Here is an 18,527-nt window from a genome sequence, read left to right as displayed (position 1 = left end):
ATCTCATTACACTTAATATAAGACACAACTGCCTAACAAGCACCATTTCAGCCAGATATAGGGACTTGTTTGAAGACAATACATCTGGAATATCTTGTTAAATGAAAAAGTCTTGAAAACAAATTGTTTTGAGTCGGATTTCACATGAAACAAGCTTTTTTTGACATTTGAAGAGGTTTTTAAGCTAATTTCAAGATCACTTTTATCTTAAAAGTCCCAAATATCACATTTTATTTCAAGAAATCTTGACAAGTCGATTTTCACTAGTTCCATTGGCAATTTTTTTTGCTTATTTCAAGCGAAAACGTCTTTTATTTGTTGTTTTTCTTACTTATTTTTGGAGGGGTATTTTTTCCAGTGCATAATTCACGTGTCAGAAATGACCCATAAGACAATCTTTGTGCCCTAGTGGTGTACAGCCCACATGGAAACATAAACAAAAATAAAGTCTGACTTTTTCTAATGATGGGGTCCCTTTAGGAAAAGGCATAAGATTTCAGGTTGGAAAAAGATAGTTTAAGGTGTTTCTTTTACAGCTAAACATGGTGGTGGCTCACTTTGGACCCGCAGGACAACAGGAGGGTTAATAAGTTTTACTTTGTAGTAACCGGAAGTGTTTCAGTGTACCGCTTTTATTGTGAAACTCCGCACCGGAAGTCTGCTTGTTGTTTATATCGGCTCCTCCTCCGCTGCGGGTCAGAATCTGTCCTCCAGACACCGACCATGGCCGCACTCCTGCTGCTGCTGCTCGGCCTCTCCGCGGCCTCCGCCTGCCGGGAGCAGATCCCTCCGCACGACCAGGTGGCCCGGGTCGCGCGCTTCATCGCCCACCAGTGCGACTGGGCTTCCATGGCAACCATCTCCACGCACAAGCCGGTGGTCGGCCAGCCGTTCTCCAACGCGTTTTCCGTCAGCGACGGGCCCCACGGCACCAGCTCCGGGGTCCCGTACATGTACCTGACCCGCATGGAGATCTCCGTGAAGGACCTGGAGGTACCGGCACCGGCACAAGGGCAATTTACTGAAATATTTATCTAATATTTACTAAAAGTAAACAGTAAACAGTTACATCATCCAGAATAAAGTTAGTTTTACGGCTTAATTAATCAAAACAAGCAACAAGTTGACGTGAAGTTAACGTGAAATGTGACGTAACGTCAGTTGAGAGCGTGACTCGGGAGTTTTTACACACCGTGACTCAGCAGTTTGAAGTCATGTGACAGAAAGCAGAACCAGGCTGTGGGCTCGTGATAAGGTGTCCACAAACCGGCAGCACATGACCAAAGATCAAACTGCTGCTGTAAAGTTTCACGAGACTGTTAGCTGATAAATTACCTTTTGGTTACCTGTTTAATGAGATGGTTACCTGTTTAATGAGATGGTTACCTGTTTAATGAGTTGGTTACCTGTTTAATGAGATGGTTACCTGTTTAATGAGTTGGTTACCTGTTTAATGAGTTGGTTACTTGTTTAATGAGTTGGTTACCTGTTTAATGAGATGGTTACCTGTTTAATGAGTTGGTTACCTATTTAATGAGATGGTTACCTGTTTAATGAGATGGTTACCTGTTTAATGAGATGGTTACCTGTTTAATGAGATGGTTACCTGTTTAATGAGTTGGTTACCTATTTAATGAGATGGTTACCTGTTTAATGAGTTGGTTACCTGTTTAATGAGTTGGTTACCTGTTTAATGAGTTGGTTACTTGTTTAATGAGTTGGTTACCTGTTTAATGAGATGGTTACCTGTTTAATGAGTTGGTTACCTATTTAATGAGATGGTTACCTGTTTAATGAGATGGTTACCTGTTTAATGAGATGGTTACCTGTTTAATGAGTTGGTTACCTATTTAATGAGATGGTTACCTGTTTAATGAGTTGGTTACCTGTTTAATGAGTTGGTTACCTGTTTAATGAGTTGGTTACCTATTTAATGAGATGGTTACCTGTTTAATGAGTTGGTTACCTGTTTAATGAGTTGGTTACCTGTTTAATGAGTTGGTTACCTATTTAATGAGATGGTTACCTGTTTAATGAGTTGGTTACCTGTTTAATGAGTTGGTTACCTGTTTAATGAGATGGTTACCTGTTTAATGAGATGGTTACCTGTTTAATGAGATGGTTACCTGTTTAATGAGATGGTTACCTGTTTAATGACTTGGTTACCTGTTTAATGAGATGGTTACCTGTTTAATGAGTTGGTTACCTGTCTGATGAGATGGTTACCTGTTTAATGAGTTGGTTACCTGTTTAATGAGATGGTTACCTGTTTAATGAGATGGTTACCTGTTTAATGAGATGGTTACCTGTTTAATGAGTTGGTTACCTGTTTAATGAGTTGGTTACCTGTTTAATGAGATGGTTACCTGTTTAATGAGATGGTTACCTGTTTAATGAGTTGGTTACCTGTTTAATGAGATGGTTACCTGTTTAATGAGATGGTTACCTGTTTAATGAGATGGTTACCTGTTTAATGAGTTGGTTACCTGTTTAATGAGATGGTTACCTGTTTAATGAGTTGGTTACCTGTCTGATGAGATGGTTACCTGTCTGATGAGTTGGTTACCTGTTTAATGAGATGGTTACCTGTTTAATGAGTTGGTTACCTGTCTGATGAGATGGTTACCTGTTTAATGAGTTGGTTACCTGTCTGATGAGATGGTTACCTGTCTGATGAGATGGTTACCTGTCTGATGAGATGGTTACCTGTTTAATGAGTTGGTTACCTGTCTGATGAGATGGTTACCTGTCTGATGAGTTGGTTACCTGTTTAATGAGTTGGTTACCTGTTTAATGAGATGGTTACCTGTTTAATGAGTTGGTTACCTGTCTGATGAGATGGTTACCTGTCTGATGAGTTAGCTACATGTCTGAGAAGTTGGCTACCTGTCTGATGAGATGGTTACCTGTCTAATGAGTTGGTAACCTTTCTGAGAAGTTGGTTACCTGTCTGATGAGTTGGTTACCTGTCTAATGAGTTGGTTACCTGTCTGATGAGATGGTTACCTGTCTGATGAGTTAGCTACCTATCTGAGAAGTAAGCTACCTGTCTGAGGAGTTGGCTACCTGTCTGAGGAGTTGGCTACCTGTCTGAGGAGTTGGCTACCTGTCTGAGGAGTTGGCTACCTGTCTGATGAGATGGTTACCTGTCTGATGAGTTGGTTACCTGTTTAATGAGTTGGTTACCTGTTTAATGAGATGGTTACCTGTTTAATGAGTTGGTTACCTGTCTGATGAGATGGTTACCTGTTTAATGAGTTGGTTACCTGTCTGATGAGATGGTTACCTGTCTGATGAGATGGTTACCTGTCTGATGAGATGGTTACCTGTTTAATGAGTTGGTTACCTGTCTGATGAGATGGTTACCTGTCTGATGAGTTGGTTACCTGTTTAATGAGTTGGTTACCTGTTTAATGAGATGGTTACCTGTTTAATGAGTTGGTTACCTGTCTGATGAGATGGTTACCTGTCTGATGAGTTAGCTACATGTCTGAGAAGTTGGCTACCTGTCTGATGAGATGGTTACCTGTCTAATGAGTTGGTAACCTTTCTGAGAAGTTGGTTACCTGTCTGATGAGTTGGTTACCTGTCTAATGAGTTGGTTACCTGTCTGATGAGATGGTTACCTGTCTGATGAGTTAGCTACCTATCTGAGAAGTAAGCTACCTGTCTGAGGAGTTGGCTACCTGTCTGAGGAGTTGGCTACCTGTCTGAGGAGTTGGCTACCTGTCTGAGGAGTTGGCTACCTGTCTGAGTTAGCTACCTATCTGATGAGTTAGCTACCTGTCTGATGAGTTAGCTACATGTCTGAGAAGTTGGCTACCTGTCTGATGAGATGGTTACCTGTCTAATAAGTTGGTTATCTGTCTGAGGAGTTAGCTACCTGTCTGAGGAGTTAGCTACCTGTCTGATGAGTTGGTTACCTGTCTAATGAGTTGGTTACCTGTCTGATGAGTTGGTTACCTGTCTAATGAGTTGGTTACCTGTCTGAGGAGTTAGCTACCTTTCTGAGGAGTTAGCTACCTTTCTGAGGAGTTGGTTACCTGTCTGATGAGTTGGTTACCTGTCTGATGGGTTGGTTACCTGTCTGATGAGTTGGTTACCGGTCTGATGAGTTAGCTACCTGTCTGAGGAGTTGGCTACCTGTCTGAGGAGTTGGTTACCTGTCTGATGAGTTGGTTACCTGTCCCATGAGTTGGTTACCTGTCAGATGAGATGGTTTCTTGTCCTTATGAATGACTTGACTGTCGTGTTACATATCTGATGGCTCAGATATCTGCTGTATAACCTTTCCTGTGACTCACCTGTCCTAGACTCGCCTGTCCCAGACTCTCCTGTCTCAGACTCGCCTCTCTCAGACTCCCCTGTCCCAGACTCACCTGTCTCACCTGTCCTTTCCCTCCCTGCAGGTGAACCCTCAGGCGTCTCTGTCCATGTCTCTGGCTCAGACTGATTACTGCCGGCAGCAGGGCTTCGACCCTCAGAGTCCTCTGTGCGCCCACATCATCCTGTCAGGGTCCGTGCTGGAGGTACGAACACACGCACACTCGCACCTGTTCCCACCTGTTCCCGCCTGTTCCCACCTGTTCCCACCTGTTCCCACCCGTGTTCCCACCTCTGTTCCCACCTGTTCCCACCTCTGTTCCCATCTGTTCCCACCTGTTCCCACCTCTGTTCCCACCTGTTCCCACCTCTGTTCCCATCTGTTCCCACCTGTTCCCACCTCTGTTCCCACCTGTTCCCACCTGTTCCCACCTGTTCCCACCCGTGTTCCCACCTCTGTTCCCATCTGTTCCCACCTGTTCCCACCCGTGTTCCCACCCGTGTTCCCACCTGTTCCCACCCGTGTTCCCACCCGTGTTCCCACCCGTGTTCCCACCCATGTTCCCACCTGTGTTCCCACCTGTGTTCCCACCCTTGTTCCCACCCGTGTTCCCACCCTTGTTCCCACCCGTGTTCCCACCTGTTCCCGCCTGTTCCCACCTGTGTTCCCACCTGTGTTCCCACCCGTGTTCCCACCCGTGTTCCCACCCGTGTTCCCACCTGTTCCCACCCTTGTTCCCACCCGTGTTCCCACCCGTGTTCCCAACTGTGTTCCCACCTGTTCCCACCCTTGTTCCCACCCGTGTTCCCACCTGTTCCCGCCTGTTCCCACCCGTGTTCCCACCCGTGTTCCCACCTGTTCCCGCCTGTTCCCACCCGTGTTCCCACCTGTTCCCACCTGTTCCCACCCGTGTTCCCACCTGTTCCCACCCGTGTTCCCACCTGTTCCCGCCTGTTGCCACCTGTGTTCCCACCCGTGTTCCCGCCTGTTCCCGCCTGTTCCCGCCTGTTCCCACCCGTGTTCCCGCCTGTTCCCACCCGTGTTCCCACCTGTTCCCACCTGTTCCCACCCGTGTTCCCACCTGTTCCCACCCGTGTTCCCACCTGTTCCCGCCTGTTCCCACCTGTGTTCCCACCCGTGTTCCCACCCGTGTTCCCACCTGTTCCCGCCTGTTCCCACCCGTGTTCCCGCCTGTTCCCACCTGTGTTCCCACCCGTGTTCCCACCCGTGTTCCCACCTGTTCCCGCCTGTTCCCACCCGTGTTCCCACCTGTTCCCACCCGTGTTCCCACCCCTTTTCCCACCTGTGTTCCCACCTGTGTTCCCACCTGTTCCCACCCGTGTTCCCACCTGTTCCCGCCTGTTCCCACCCGTGTTCCCGCCTGTTCCCACCTGTTCCCACCTGTTCCCGCCTGTTCCCACCTGTTCCCACCCGTGTTCCCACCCCTTTTCCCACCTGTGTTCCCACCTGTGTTCCCACCTGTGTTCCCACCTGTTCCCACCCGTGTTCCCGCCTGTTCCCACCCGTGTTCCCACCCGTGTTCCCACCCGTGTTCCCACCTGTTCCCGCCTGTTCCCACCTGTTCCCACCCGTGTTCCCACCTGTTCCCGCCTGTTCCCGCCTGTTCCCACCCGTGTTCCCACCTGTTCCCGCCTGTTCCCACCTGTTCCCACCTGTTCCCACCCGTGTTCCCACCTGTTCCCGCCTGTTCCCGCCTGTTCCCACCTGTTCCCGCCTGTTCCCACCCGTGTTCCCGCCTGTTCCCACCTGTTCCCACCTGTTCCCACCCGTGTTCCCACCTGTTCCCACCCGTGTTCCCACCTGTTCCCGCCTGTTCCCACCTGTGTTCCCACCCGTGTTCCCACCCGTGTTCCCACCTGTTCCCGCCTGTTCCCGCCTGTTCCCACCCGTGTTCCCGCCCGTGTTCCCACCCGTGTTCCCACCTGTTCCCACCTGTGTTCCCACCCCTTTTCCCACCTGTGTTCCCACCTGTGTTCCCACCTGTTCCCACCCGTGTTCCCACCTGTTCCCGCCTGTTCCCACCCGTGTTCCCGCCTGTTCCCACCTGTTCCCACCTGTTCCCGCCTGTTCCCACCTGTTCCCACCCGTGTTCCCGCCTGTTCCCACCCGTGTTCCCGCCTGTTCCCACCCGTGTTCCCGCCTGTTCCCACCCGTGTTCCCGCCTGTTCCCACCCGTGTTCCCGCCTGTTCCCACCCGTGTTCCCACCTGTTCCCACCCGTGTTCCCACCCCTTTTCCCACCCGTGTTCCCACCCGTGTTCCCACCTGTTCCCGCCTGTTCCCACCCGTGTTCCCACCTGTTCCCACCTGTTCCCACCCGTGTTCCCACCTGTTCCCACCCGTGTTCCCACCTGTTCCCACCCGTGTTCCCACCTGTTCCCACCTGTTCCCACCTGTTCCCACCTGTTCCCACCCGTGTTCCCACCCGTGTTCCCACCTGTTCCCGCCTGTTCCCACCTGTTCCCACCCGTGTTCCCACCTGTTCCCGCCTGTTCCCGCCTGTTCCCACCCGTGTTCCCACCTGTTCCCGCCTGTTCCCACCCGTGTTCCCGCCTGTTCCCGCCTGTTCCCACCCGTGTTCCCACCTGTTCCCGCCTGTTCCCGCCTGTTCCCACCTGTTCCCGCCTGTTCCCACCCGTGTTCCCGCCTGTTCCCACCTGTTCCCACCTGTTCCCACCCGTGTTCCCACCTGTTCCCACCCGTGTTCCCACCTGTTCCCGCCTGTTCCCACCTGTGTTCCCACCCGTGTTCCCACCCGTGTTCCCACCTGTTCCCGCCTGTTCCCGCCTGTTCCCACCCGTGTTCCCGCCTGTTCCCACCCGTGTTCCCACCTGTTCCCACCTGTGTTCCCACCCCTTTTCCCACCTGTGTTCCCACCTGTGTTCCCACCTGTTCCCACCCGTGTTCCCACCTGTTCCCGCCTGTTCCCACCCGTGTTCCCGCCTGTTCCCACCTGTTCCCACCTGTTCCCGCCTGTTCCCACCTGTTCCCACCCGTGTTCCCGCCTGTTCCCACCCGTGTTCCCGCCTGTTCCCACCCGTGTTCCCGCCTGTTCCCACCCGTGTTCCCACCTGTTCCCACCCGTGTTCCCACCTGTTCCCACCCGTGTTCCCACCCCTTTTCCCACCCGTGTTCCCACCCGTGTTCCCACCTGTTCCCGCCTGTTCCCACCCGTGTTCCCACCTGTTCCCACCTGTTCCCACCCGTGTTCCCACCTGTTCCCACCCGTGTTCCCACCTGTTCCCACCCGTGTTCCCACCTGTTCCCGCCTGTTCCCACCTGTGTTCCCACCCGTGTTCCCACCCGTGTTCCCACCTGTTCCCGCCTGTTCCCACCCGTGTTCCCACCTGTTCCCACCCGTGTTCCCACCTGTTCCCGCCTGTTCCCACCTGTGTTCCCACCCGTGTTCCCACCCGTGTTCCCACCTGTTCCCGCCTGTTCCCACCCGTGTTCCCACCTGTTCCCACCCGTGTTCCCACCTGTTCCCGCCTGTTCCCACCTGTGTTCCCACCCGTGTTCCCACCCGTGTTCCCACCTGTTCCCGCCTGTTCCCACCCGTGTTCCCACCTGTTCCCACCCGTGTTCCCACCCCTTTTCCCACCTGTGTTCCCACCTGTTCCCGCCTGTTCCCACCCGTGTTCCCGCCTGTTCCCACCTGTTCCCACCCGTGTTCCCACCTGTTCCCACCCGTGTTCCCACCTGTTCCCGCCTGTTCCCACCTGTGTTCCCACCCGTGTTCCCACCCGTGTTCCCACCTGTTCCCGCCTGTTCCCGCCTGTTCCCACCCGTGTTCCCGCCTGTTCCCACCCGTGTTCCCACCTGTTCCCACCTGTGTTCCCACCCCTTTTCCCACCTGTGTTCCCACCTGTGTTCCCACCTGTTCCCACCCGTGTTCCCACCTGTTCCCGCCTGTTCCCACCCGTGTTCCCGCCTGTTCCCACCTGTTCCCACCTGTTCCCGCCTGTTCCCACCTGTTCCCACCCGTGTTCCCGCCTGTTCCCACCCGTGTTCCCGCCTGTTCCCACCCGTGTTCCCGCCTGTTCCCACCCGTGTTCCCACCTGTTCCCACCCGTGTTCCCGCCTGTTCCCACCCGTGTTCCCACCTGTTCCCACCCGTGTTCCCACCCCTTTTCCCACCCGTGTTCCCACCCGTGTTCCCACCTGTTCCCGCCTGTTCCCACCCGTGTTCCCACCTGTTCCCACCCGTGTTCCCACCTGTTCCCACCCGTGTTCCCACCTGTTCCCGCCTGTTCCCACCTGTGTTCCCACCCGTGTTCCCACCCGTGTTCCCACCTGTTCCCGCCTGTTCCCACCCGTGTTCCCACCTGTTCCCACCCGTGTTCCCACCTGTTCCCGCCTGTTCCCACCTGTGTTCCCACCCGTGTTCCCACCCGTGTTCCCACCTGTTCCCGCCTGTTCCCACCCGTGTTCCCACCTGTTCCCACCCGTGTTCCCACCCCTTTTCCCACCTGTGTTCCCACCTGTGTTCCCACCTGTTCCCACCCGTGTTCCCACCTGTTCCCGCCTGTTCCCACCCGTGTTCCCGCCTGTTCCCACCTGTTCCCACCTGTTCCCGCCTGTTCCCACCTGTTCCCACCCGTGTTCCCACCCCTTTTCCCACCTGTGTTCCCACCTGTGTTCCCACCTGTTCCCACCCGTGTTCCCGCCTGTTCCCACCCGTGTTCCCACCCGTGTTCCCACCCGTGTTCCCACCTGTTCCCACCTGTTCCCGCCTGTTCCCACCTGTTCCCACCCGTGTTCCCACCTGTTCCCGCCTGTTCCCGCCTGTTCCCACCCGTGTTCCCACCTGTTCCCGCCTGTTCCCACCTGTTCCCACCTGTTCCCACCCGTGTTCCCACCTGTTCCCGCCTGTTCCCGCCTGTTCCCACCTGTTCCCGCCTGTTCCCACCCGTGTTCCCGCCTGTTCCCACCTGTTCCCACCTGTTCCCACCCGTGTTCCCACCTGTTCCCACCCGTGTTCCCACCTGTTCCCGCCTGTTCCCACCTGTGTTCCCACCCGTGTTCCCACCCGTGTTCCCACCTGTTCCCGCCTGTTCCCGCCTGTTCCCACCCGTGTTCCCGCCTGTTCCCACCCGTGTTCCCACCTGTTCCCACCTGTGTTCCCACCCCTTTTCCCACCTGTGTTCCCACCTGTGTTCCCACCTGTTCCCACCCGTGTTCCCACCTGTTCCCGCCTGTTCCCACCCGTGTTCCCGCCTGTTCCCACCTGTTCCCACCTGTTCCCGCCTGTTCCCACCTGTTCCCACCCGTGTTCCCACCTGTTCCCACCCGTGTTCCCGCCTGTTCCCACCCGTGTTCCCACCTGTTCCCACCCGTGTTCCCACCCCTTTTCCCACCCGTGTTCCCACCCGTGTTCCCACCTGTTCCCGCCTGTTCCCACCCGTGTTCCCACCTGTTCCCACCTGTTCCCACCCGTGTTCCCACCTGTTCCCACCCGTGTTCCCACCTGTTCCCACCCGTGTTCCCACCTGTTCCCACCTGTTCCCACCTGTTCCCACCTGTTCCCACCCGTGTTCCCACCCGTGTTCCCACCTGTTCCCGCCTGTTCCCACCTGTTCCCACCCGTGTTCCCACCTGTTCCCGCCTGTTCCCGCCTGTTCCCACCCGTGTTCCCACCTGTTCCCGCCTGTTCCCACCCGTGTTCCCGCCTGTTCCCGCCTGTTCCCACCCGTGTTCCCACCTGTTCCCGCCTGTTCCCGCCTGTTCCCACCTGTTCCCGCCTGTTCCCACCCGTGTTCCCGCCTGTTCCCACCTGTTCCCACCTGTTCCCACCCGTGTTCCCACCTGTTCCCACCCGTGTTCCCACCTGTTCCCGCCTGTTCCCACCTGTGTTCCCACCCGTGTTCCCACCCGTGTTCCCACCTGTTCCCGCCTGTTCCCGCCTGTTCCCACCCGTGTTCCCGCCTGTTCCCACCCGTGTTCCCACCTGTTCCCACCTGTGTTCCCACCCCTTTTCCCACCTGTGTTCCCACCTGTGTTCCCACCTGTTCCCACCCGTGTTCCCACCTGTTCCCGCCTGTTCCCACCCGTGTTCCCGCCTGTTCCCACCTGTTCCCACCTGTTCCCGCCTGTTCCCACCTGTTCCCACCCGTGTTCCCGCCTGTTCCCACCCGTGTTCCCGCCTGTTCCCACCCGTGTTCCCGCCTGTTCCCACCCGTGTTCCCACCTGTTCCCACCCGTGTTCCCGCCTGTTCCCACCCGTGTTCCCACCTGTTCCCACCCGTGTTCCCACCCCTTTTCCCACCCGTGTTCCCACCCGTGTTCCCACCTGTTCCCGCCTGTTCCCACCCGTGTTCCCACCTGTTCCCACCTGTTCCCACCCGTGTTCCCACCTGTTCCCACCCGTGTTCCCACCTGTTCCCACCCGTGTTCCCACCTGTTCCCGCCTGTTCCCACCTGTGTTCCCACCCGTGTTCCCACCCGTGTTCCCACCTGTTCCCGCCTGTTCCCACCCGTGTTCCCACCTGTTCCCACCCGTGTTCCCACCTGTTCCCGCCTGTTCCCACCTGTGTTCCCACCCGTGTTCCCACCCGTGTTCCCACCTGTTCCCGCCTGTTCCCACCCGTGTTCCCACCTGTTCCCACCCGTGTTCCCACCTGTTCCCGCCTGTTCCCACCTGTGTTCCCACCCGTGTTCCCACCCGTGTTCCCACCTGTTCCCGCCTGTTCCCACCCGTGTTCCCACCTGTTCCCACCCGTGTTCCCACCCCTTTTCCCACCTGTGTTCCCACCTGTGTTCCCACCTGTTCCCACCCGTGTTCCCACCTGTTCCCGCCTGTTCCCACCCGTGTTCCCGCCTGTTCCCACCTGTTCCCACCTGTTCCCGCCTGTTCCCACCTGTTCCCACCCGTGTTCCCACCCCTTTTCCCACCTGTGTTCCCACCTGTGTTCCCACCTGTTCCCACCCGTGTTCCCGCCTGTTCCCACCCGTGTTCCCACCCGTGTTCCCACCCGTGTTCCCACCTGTTCCCACCTGTTCCCGCCTGTTCCCACCTGTTCCCACCCGTGTTCCCACCTGTTCCCGCCTGTTCCCGCCTGTTCCCACCCGTGTTCCCACCTGTTCCCGCCTGTTCCCACCTGTTCCCACCTGTTCCCACCCGTGTTCCCACCTGTTCCCGCCTGTTCCCGCCTGTTCCCACCTGTTCCCGCCTGTTCCCACCCGTGTTCCCGCCTGTTCCCACCTGTTCCCACCTGTTCCCACCCGTGTTCCCACCTGTTCCCACCCGTGTTCCCACCTGTTCCCGCCTGTTCCCACCTGTGTTCCCACCCGTGTTCCCACCCGTGTTCCCACCTGTTCCCGCCTGTTCCCGCCTGTTCCCACCCGTGTTCCCGCCTGTTCCCACCCGTGTTCCCACCTGTTCCCACCTGTGTTCCCACCCCTTTTCCCACCTGTGTTCCCACCTGTGTTCCCACCTGTTCCCACCCGTGTTCCCACCTGTTCCCGCCTGTTCCCACCCGTGTTCCCGCCTGTTCCCACCTGTTCCCACCTGTTCCCGCCTGTTCCCACCTGTTCCCACCCGTGTTCCCGCCTGTTCCCACCCGTGTTCCCGCCTGTTCCCACCCGTGTTCCCGCCTGTTCCCACCCGTGTTCCCACCTGTTCCCACCCGTGTTCCCGCCTGTTCCCACCCGTGTTCCCACCTGTTCCCACCCGTGTTCCCACCCCTTTTCCCACCCGTGTTCCCACCCGTGTTCCCACCTGTTCCCGCCTGTTCCCACCCGTGTTCCCACCTGTTCCCGCCTGTTCCCACCCGTGTTCCCACCTGTTCCCACCCGTGTTCCCACCTGTTCCCGCCTGTTCCCACCTGTGTTCCCACCCGTGTTCCCACCCGTGTTCCCACCTGTTCCCGCCTGTTCCCACCCGTGTTCCCACCTGTTCCCACCCGTGTTCCCACCCCTTTTCCCACCTGTGTTCCCACCTGTTCCCACCTGTTCCCACCCGTGTTCCCACCTGTTCCCGCCTGTTCCCACCCGTGTTCCCGCCTGTTCCCACCTGTTCCCACCTGTTCCCGCCTGTTCCCACCTGTTCCCACCCGTGTTCCCACCCCTTTTCCCACCTGTGTTCCCACCTGTGTTCCCACCTGTTCCCACCCGTGTTCCCGCCTGTTCCCACCCGTGTTCCCACCCGTGTTCCCACCCGTGTTCCCACCTGTTCCCGCCTGTTCCCACCTGTTCCCACCCGTGTTCCCACCTGTTCCCGCCTGTTCCCGCCTGTTCCCACCCGTGTTCCCACCTGTTCCCGCCTGTTCCCACCTGTTCCCACCTGTTCCCACCCGTGTTCCCACCTGTTCCCGCCTGTTCCCGCCTGTTCCCACCTGTTCCCACCTGTTCCCACCCGTGTTCCCGCCTGTTCCCACCTGTTCCCACCTGTTCCCACCCGTGTTCCCACCTGTTCCCACCCGTGTTCCCACCTGTTCCCGCCTGTTCCCACCTGTGTTCCCACCCGTGTTCCCACCCGTGTTCCCACCTGTTCCCGCCTGTTCCCGCCTGTTCCCACCCGTGTTCCCGCCTGTTCCCACCCGTGTTCCCACCTGTTCCCACCTGTGTTCCCACCCCTTTTCCCACCTGTGTTCCCACCTGTGTTCCCACCTGTTCCCACCCGTGTTCCCACCTGTTCCCGCCTGTTCCCACCCGTGTTCCCGCCTGTTCCCACCTGTTCCCGCCTGTTCCCACCTGTTCCCACCCGTGTTCCCGCCTGTTCCCACCCGTGTTCCCGCCTGTTCCCACCCGTGTTCCCGCCTGTTCCCACCCGTGTTCCCACCTGTTCCCACCCGTGTTCCCGCCTGTTCCCACCCGTGTTCCCACCTGTTCCCACCCGTGTTCCCACCCCTTTTCCCACCCGTGTTCCCACCCGTGTTCCCATCTGTTCCCGCCTGTTCCCACCCGTGTTCCCACCTGTTCCCACCTGTTCCCACCCGTGTTCCCACCTGTTCCCACCCGTGTTCCCACCTGTTCCCACCCGTGTTCCCACCTGTTCCCACCTGTTCCCACCCGTGTTCCCACCTGTTCCCGCCTGTTCCCGCCTGTTCCCACCCGTGTTCCCACCTGTTCCCGCCTGTTCCCACCCGTGTTCCCGCCTGTTCCCGCCTGTTCCCACCCGTGTTCCCGCCTGTTCCCGCCTGTTCCCACCCGTGTTCCCACCTGTTCCCACCCGTGTTCCCGCCTGTTCCCGCCTGTTCCCACCCGTGTTCCCACCTGTTCCCACCCGTGTTCCCGCCTGTTCCCGCCTGTTCCCACCTGTGTTCCCACCCGTGTTCCCACCTGTTCCCACCCGTGTTCCCGCCTGTTCCCGCCTGTTCCCACCCGTGTTCCCTCCTATTCCCACCTTTTCCCACCTGTTCCCACCCGTTGTGCTCTGGCCTTTCACATGACTCTGGCCTGTCACATGACTCTGACCTGTCACATGACTCTGACCTGTCACATGACTCTGGCCTGTCACATGACTCTGACCTGTCACATGACTCTGACCTGTCACATGACTCTGACCTGTCACATGACTCTGACCTGTTACATGACTCTGGCCTGACTCTGACCTGTCACATGACTCTGACCTGTCACATGACTCTGGCCTGTCACATGACTCTGACCTGTCACATGACTCTGGCCTGTCACATGACTCTGGCCTGTCACATGACTCTGGCCTGTCACATGACTCTGGCCTGTCACATGACTCTGGCCTGTCACATGACTCTGACCTGTCACATGACTCCTGTTGCTCAGGTCAACGGGACGGAGGCCGACTTTGCAAAGAAAGCGCTGTTCAGTCGACACCCAGAGATGATCGACTGGCCGACGGACCACGACTGGTTCTTCGCCAAGTTCAACATCACACAGGTACCAGGTATCAGATTACCTCTGACATCACAGCTGCTCTCAGCCTATCAGACGACAGAACCTCAACATCCACCTTTTTCCCTCCTATTCCAGGTGTGGGTGTTGGATTATTTTGGCGGGGTGAAGACCGTCACTCCAGAGGAATATTTCCAAGCTCCGCCGCACAGGAAGCACCACTGAAGGTGAGGGCTTCTGGTTGTTGTAGTTCTAATTATTCTGTTTGTAGTCCTGCACAGTTATGCATTTAAATCTGACTCCGCCTCCATTTAAAGGGACATGAGCACATTTTAAACTATAAACATGTGAAACAGGAAGTTCAATTTGAGACTAACCGAGAGATAAAAGAATAAATGCGTCATGCTCCAGGTATGGAACACCATTTCTGCCACTAGAACAAAAAGTTGAACCACTGAGGCTAACAAAAAGTTTTACGAAATGTTTTATTTTAACGTTGAAAAGTCAGGAGTACGGCAGGTCTTAAAATCAATTCTGTGGAGTTCAAGTCAAATTAAAACTACGTCTTTGTTTAATTTTTATTTCTATTCAAATTTGGATTTCTTTGGATCTTTTTAATTTTTTTTATTTCTTTATCTTCTATGTATTTCTATAAAAAAAATTAAAATAAACAATTTTTTTCTAGTGTATGTTTGTTTTAACCGTTTACTTTTTTGGGGGGTTTTTTAGAAGAAAACTTTTTAACACACTTTAACAACCAGATAATCAATAATCGAGATAAAGAAAAAGTTTATGAAGGTCGTTAATTTATTCCCGTAATTTGCATGTGGTGACATCACTGATGACATCACATTGGATTCTGACCACATTTCCACACGTTTTTATTTAATTTTTTCCTTTTTGATCCTTTTCTGAGTTCATGAACACAACTATGAACAAAGATGTTCCAAATTCTGATCTTTTTCATGGGTCATTTCAGATAAAAACATGTCTGTTATCTGCTGTTAAAGGGGAAGTTCGTTTATTTAATTGTTCTTTAAACCTGGACCTTATTTCTGGCATAAAATACGTCCATCTACTCACCGATAACAGTTTGGTGAAAGTCTGCGTCCTTCGGGAGATATTTAGGGTGCTCGGCTAACTTCACACGGAGTTTGTGCATCATGGCGTGGACGATAACACCGAAGTAAATGAGCTGTGTAGAAAGCTTCCTATAAGCCCACAACAACAACAGGGCAGCTCTGAGCTACCAGTGCAATAGTACGCGTTCATTCATTGGTCTTAAAGTATAGAAATCAAGACAGATAATGCCTGATTTAGAGGCTGTATTGTCTCTGCCTCTTAAAAACATGAGGCCTGTAATTTCCATCATAGGTAAACCTCAACTATGAGAGACAGAATGGGGGAAAGAATCCAGGAAATCATATTGTCTGGTGGAAAAATAAGTATTTGGTCAATAACAAAAGTTAATCTTAATACTTGGTTGTATAGCCTTCGTTGGCCAAAGGTTTTCACCCACTGTTGCTGGTATTTTGACCCGTTCCTCCAGAGCAGGGATGTTTTGGGGCTGTCGCTGGGCAACACTTTTCTTTTTTTAAATTGGCAAATTATTATTGAGTTTTTGTTTTCCATACAGGTGAACAACCACAATTCCACATTTTTCACAATATCCTTCCCGTATTCAACAAACTATTGTGCCCACATTCTGTATCTGTGTTGAAGCATGATAACCTTTCTCTCCTTTATGTACTTCAACCTGCCCGAACACTTTCACTACCCGGCGTTTACTGTTCGTTCCTCCAGCCTGTCTCCTGATTTTCCTTCTTCTCATTTAAATTTACCTGCAAATTAACTACAAACAACCTGCAGCCATGTAAGGGTTCCTCCTGTCCCCGGGGTTTTATTCAACACAATCTGACCTCAATGGTGAAACAAAGCCCAAACAATTTTTCCAGTAATTCTTAAATCTGACAGATTCTAATCTGATGGAAAATGTCAACCTTTCATCATATAAAGATTGTGCATTACGTAAACCCGCTCTTCCCTTTTAGGCTCCTCTGCCTTCATCCATTTCCTAGTAATGGCTTTTTTGCTAACCACCGCCATGATCCCAAACATGTATTTATCAGCTGTTTTTATCGGTATTTATCGGTTCCATATGTGAGCCGTCCCAAAACACATTAAAGCTGTTTCTTCCCCGCATCCCCTCCAACATCTTGTATCTTGGTATTTTCTTTGTGTTGATGTGATTAAAATATCTTACAATATTCTTCCAGCCAAACTCTCTCCACGTGAGGGAACTTTTTAATTGATTTGTTTCTTTTATTTATTTCTTTATCTTCTAGGTATTTCTATCAAAAAGATGTAAATAAATCTTTACAATTTTTTTTCTAGTGTTTGTTTTAACCGTTTCGTTTTTTTTTGTTTTTTAGAAGAAAACGAGATAATCAACAATCAGAGATAAAGAAAAATACCCAAAGTTTATGAAGGTCGTTAATTTATTCCCCTAATTTGCATGTGGTGACATCACTGATGACATCACATTGGACTCTGAACACATTTCCACACGTTTTTATTCAATTTTTTCCTTTTTGATCCTTTTCTGAGTTCAAAGATGTTCCGACTTCAGATCTTTTTCGTGGGTCATTTCAGATAAAACGTGTCTGTTCTCTGCTGTTAAAGGGGAAGTTATTCATTTTATTTTTTCTCGTTAGAAATTCATGATAAAAAGTTACATTCATGTAAGTTTTTTGATATTTTACCTTTGAAAATGAGCATGAAGACTATTATTAAGATTATTTTTCTAAAGAATGACCAGTTTCTCACATTAAAGTGTAAATCCACATGAATCCTCCTCAGCTTACGCTGCACAACCTTCAGCTATTGTTGCTTTTCCTGCTAAACGTTCACCTGTGCTTTTATTTTTGTATTTCTGTTCCTGTTCAGGAATCAAACCTGCAACCCAGACACCTGCAGCAGATTAGAAACCACTTCATTTCCACAGATGACTGAAATCTTCCTCAGGATCCTGTGATTTAATGATCAACAAGCTGTTTAAATTCACTTTATTCACTAAAACACCAACAGTTTCATTCATTAAAGGTTATTAAGACATTCAGTCACCTGTTAAACATAAACCCGGCCGACGTTTTCCTGTGACGCAGGTGTGTTCACGACTTTGTGTGTGTGTGATAGTAATATAAAGAGTGTAATTGTAGTGTTGGATTTGGCCTCTAGAGGGCGGTAGAATCGTTACTAAAGCCATTAAAACAAACAAAGTAAGAAATCAGAAGCACTTTAAACATATCAGTGTTTGTTTGGAAGAGTTTTGATTGAATATTTCAGGCAGATTATTTTACAGTCACATTTAACCTTTTGAGCTTTAAGTTTCTTCTTCTCTGTTTGTGTCCTTTTCTCTGTGTTTATAAAGTTTTTCGGTGTGAGATTTCACAGGATTTGCGCTGCTCTTGGTGCACTTTTTATAATAATCAGAAACAGATTCAGATAAGAACAACCGGGACAGATGTTTCACTTTCTTTTCTTTTGTTAGCTTCAGAAAGGTTTGTATTTTGGATTGATCTTTCAGTAACTACATTTCCCATAATTCTTAGCCACCAGTTTCGGCGCCTCTTGGGGGATCTAGTTGTTGAAATGTTGACAACATGGTTTAATGTTGGGAAACAGTTACACATTTATATAAACATACAGACAGAAAATTGATGCCCCTGTTTTTAAAGATGCCCAAAACTTAGCTAGCATGGGGGCGGGGCTTCCTTTAGAATGTGGGCGGGGCCAAACTTTTTTTAAAAGATTGTTTGCCTTAATCTTATCTTCATACTGCATCAACTTACATTTCATAAAACCTGGAGTTGGCTGTGAAATGTTATTTTTTTGAGAAAAATAAATATATTTTTAAAAAAATGTACGTGTTTTCCTGATTTATATTTTGCTTTATTTTACGGCTGGGCAACGATTAAAATGTTTAATCTAATTAATCACATAATAAAAGCCTGTGAGCGACAGACTTTTACAGAATAGAAGCCAAAATAAAAACCCGGTTCGAGTCCCGCATCGGACGGCCCTGTGCTGCGTGTTGTTCCCCCTCTCTCTGCCCCCTGCTTCCTGTCTCTCTGAACTTTCTATCTGAATATATATTACGAATAATATTCTGAACTATCCATTAAAGGCACAAAAGCCCCCCCAAAAAATTTAAAAATTTAATTTAAACTGCGTTAATGTGCGATAAAATATTTATCAGCGTTAAATAATTAACGAGTTAACTCGCCCAGTCCTAATTTAAAGGTGAGGTATTATGTTTAAACTCCTCCTACCTGTCCTTGGGAGCATATGTCAAAATGTCGCCTACTACTGGCGCA

The 18,527-nt window shown here is 52.1% G+C and overlaps 1 protein-coding gene across 1 annotated transcript; it reads left to right on the top strand.

Annotated features, from left to right (window-relative positions):
- The first annotated feature begins 686 nt into the window (after positions 1 to 686).
- creg1 (cellular repressor of E1A-stimulated genes 1) lies at positions 687 to 18,076 on the top strand. The gene is made up of 5 exons (XM_075477246.1): positions 687 to 993; positions 4,410 to 4,529; positions 14,083 to 14,196; positions 14,290 to 14,378; positions 17,098 to 18,076. The coding sequence occupies exons 1-4, from the start codon at positions 724 to 726 to the stop codon at positions 14,374 to 14,376; spliced, it is 591 nt and encodes a 196-aa protein (XP_075333361.1). The 5' UTR covers positions 687 to 723; the 3' UTR covers positions 14,377 to 14,378; positions 17,098 to 18,076.
- Positions 18,077 to 18,527: the final 451 nt, after the last annotated feature.

Source organism: Odontesthes bonariensis, chromosome 11 (assembly GCF_027942865.1).
Source record: "Odontesthes bonariensis isolate fOdoBon6 chromosome 11, fOdoBon6.hap1, whole genome shotgun sequence".
Lineage (NCBI taxonomy): Eukaryota > Metazoa > Chordata > Actinopteri > Atheriniformes > Atherinopsidae > Odontesthes > Odontesthes bonariensis.
This window is presented reverse-complemented; position numbering and strand designations above follow the sequence as displayed.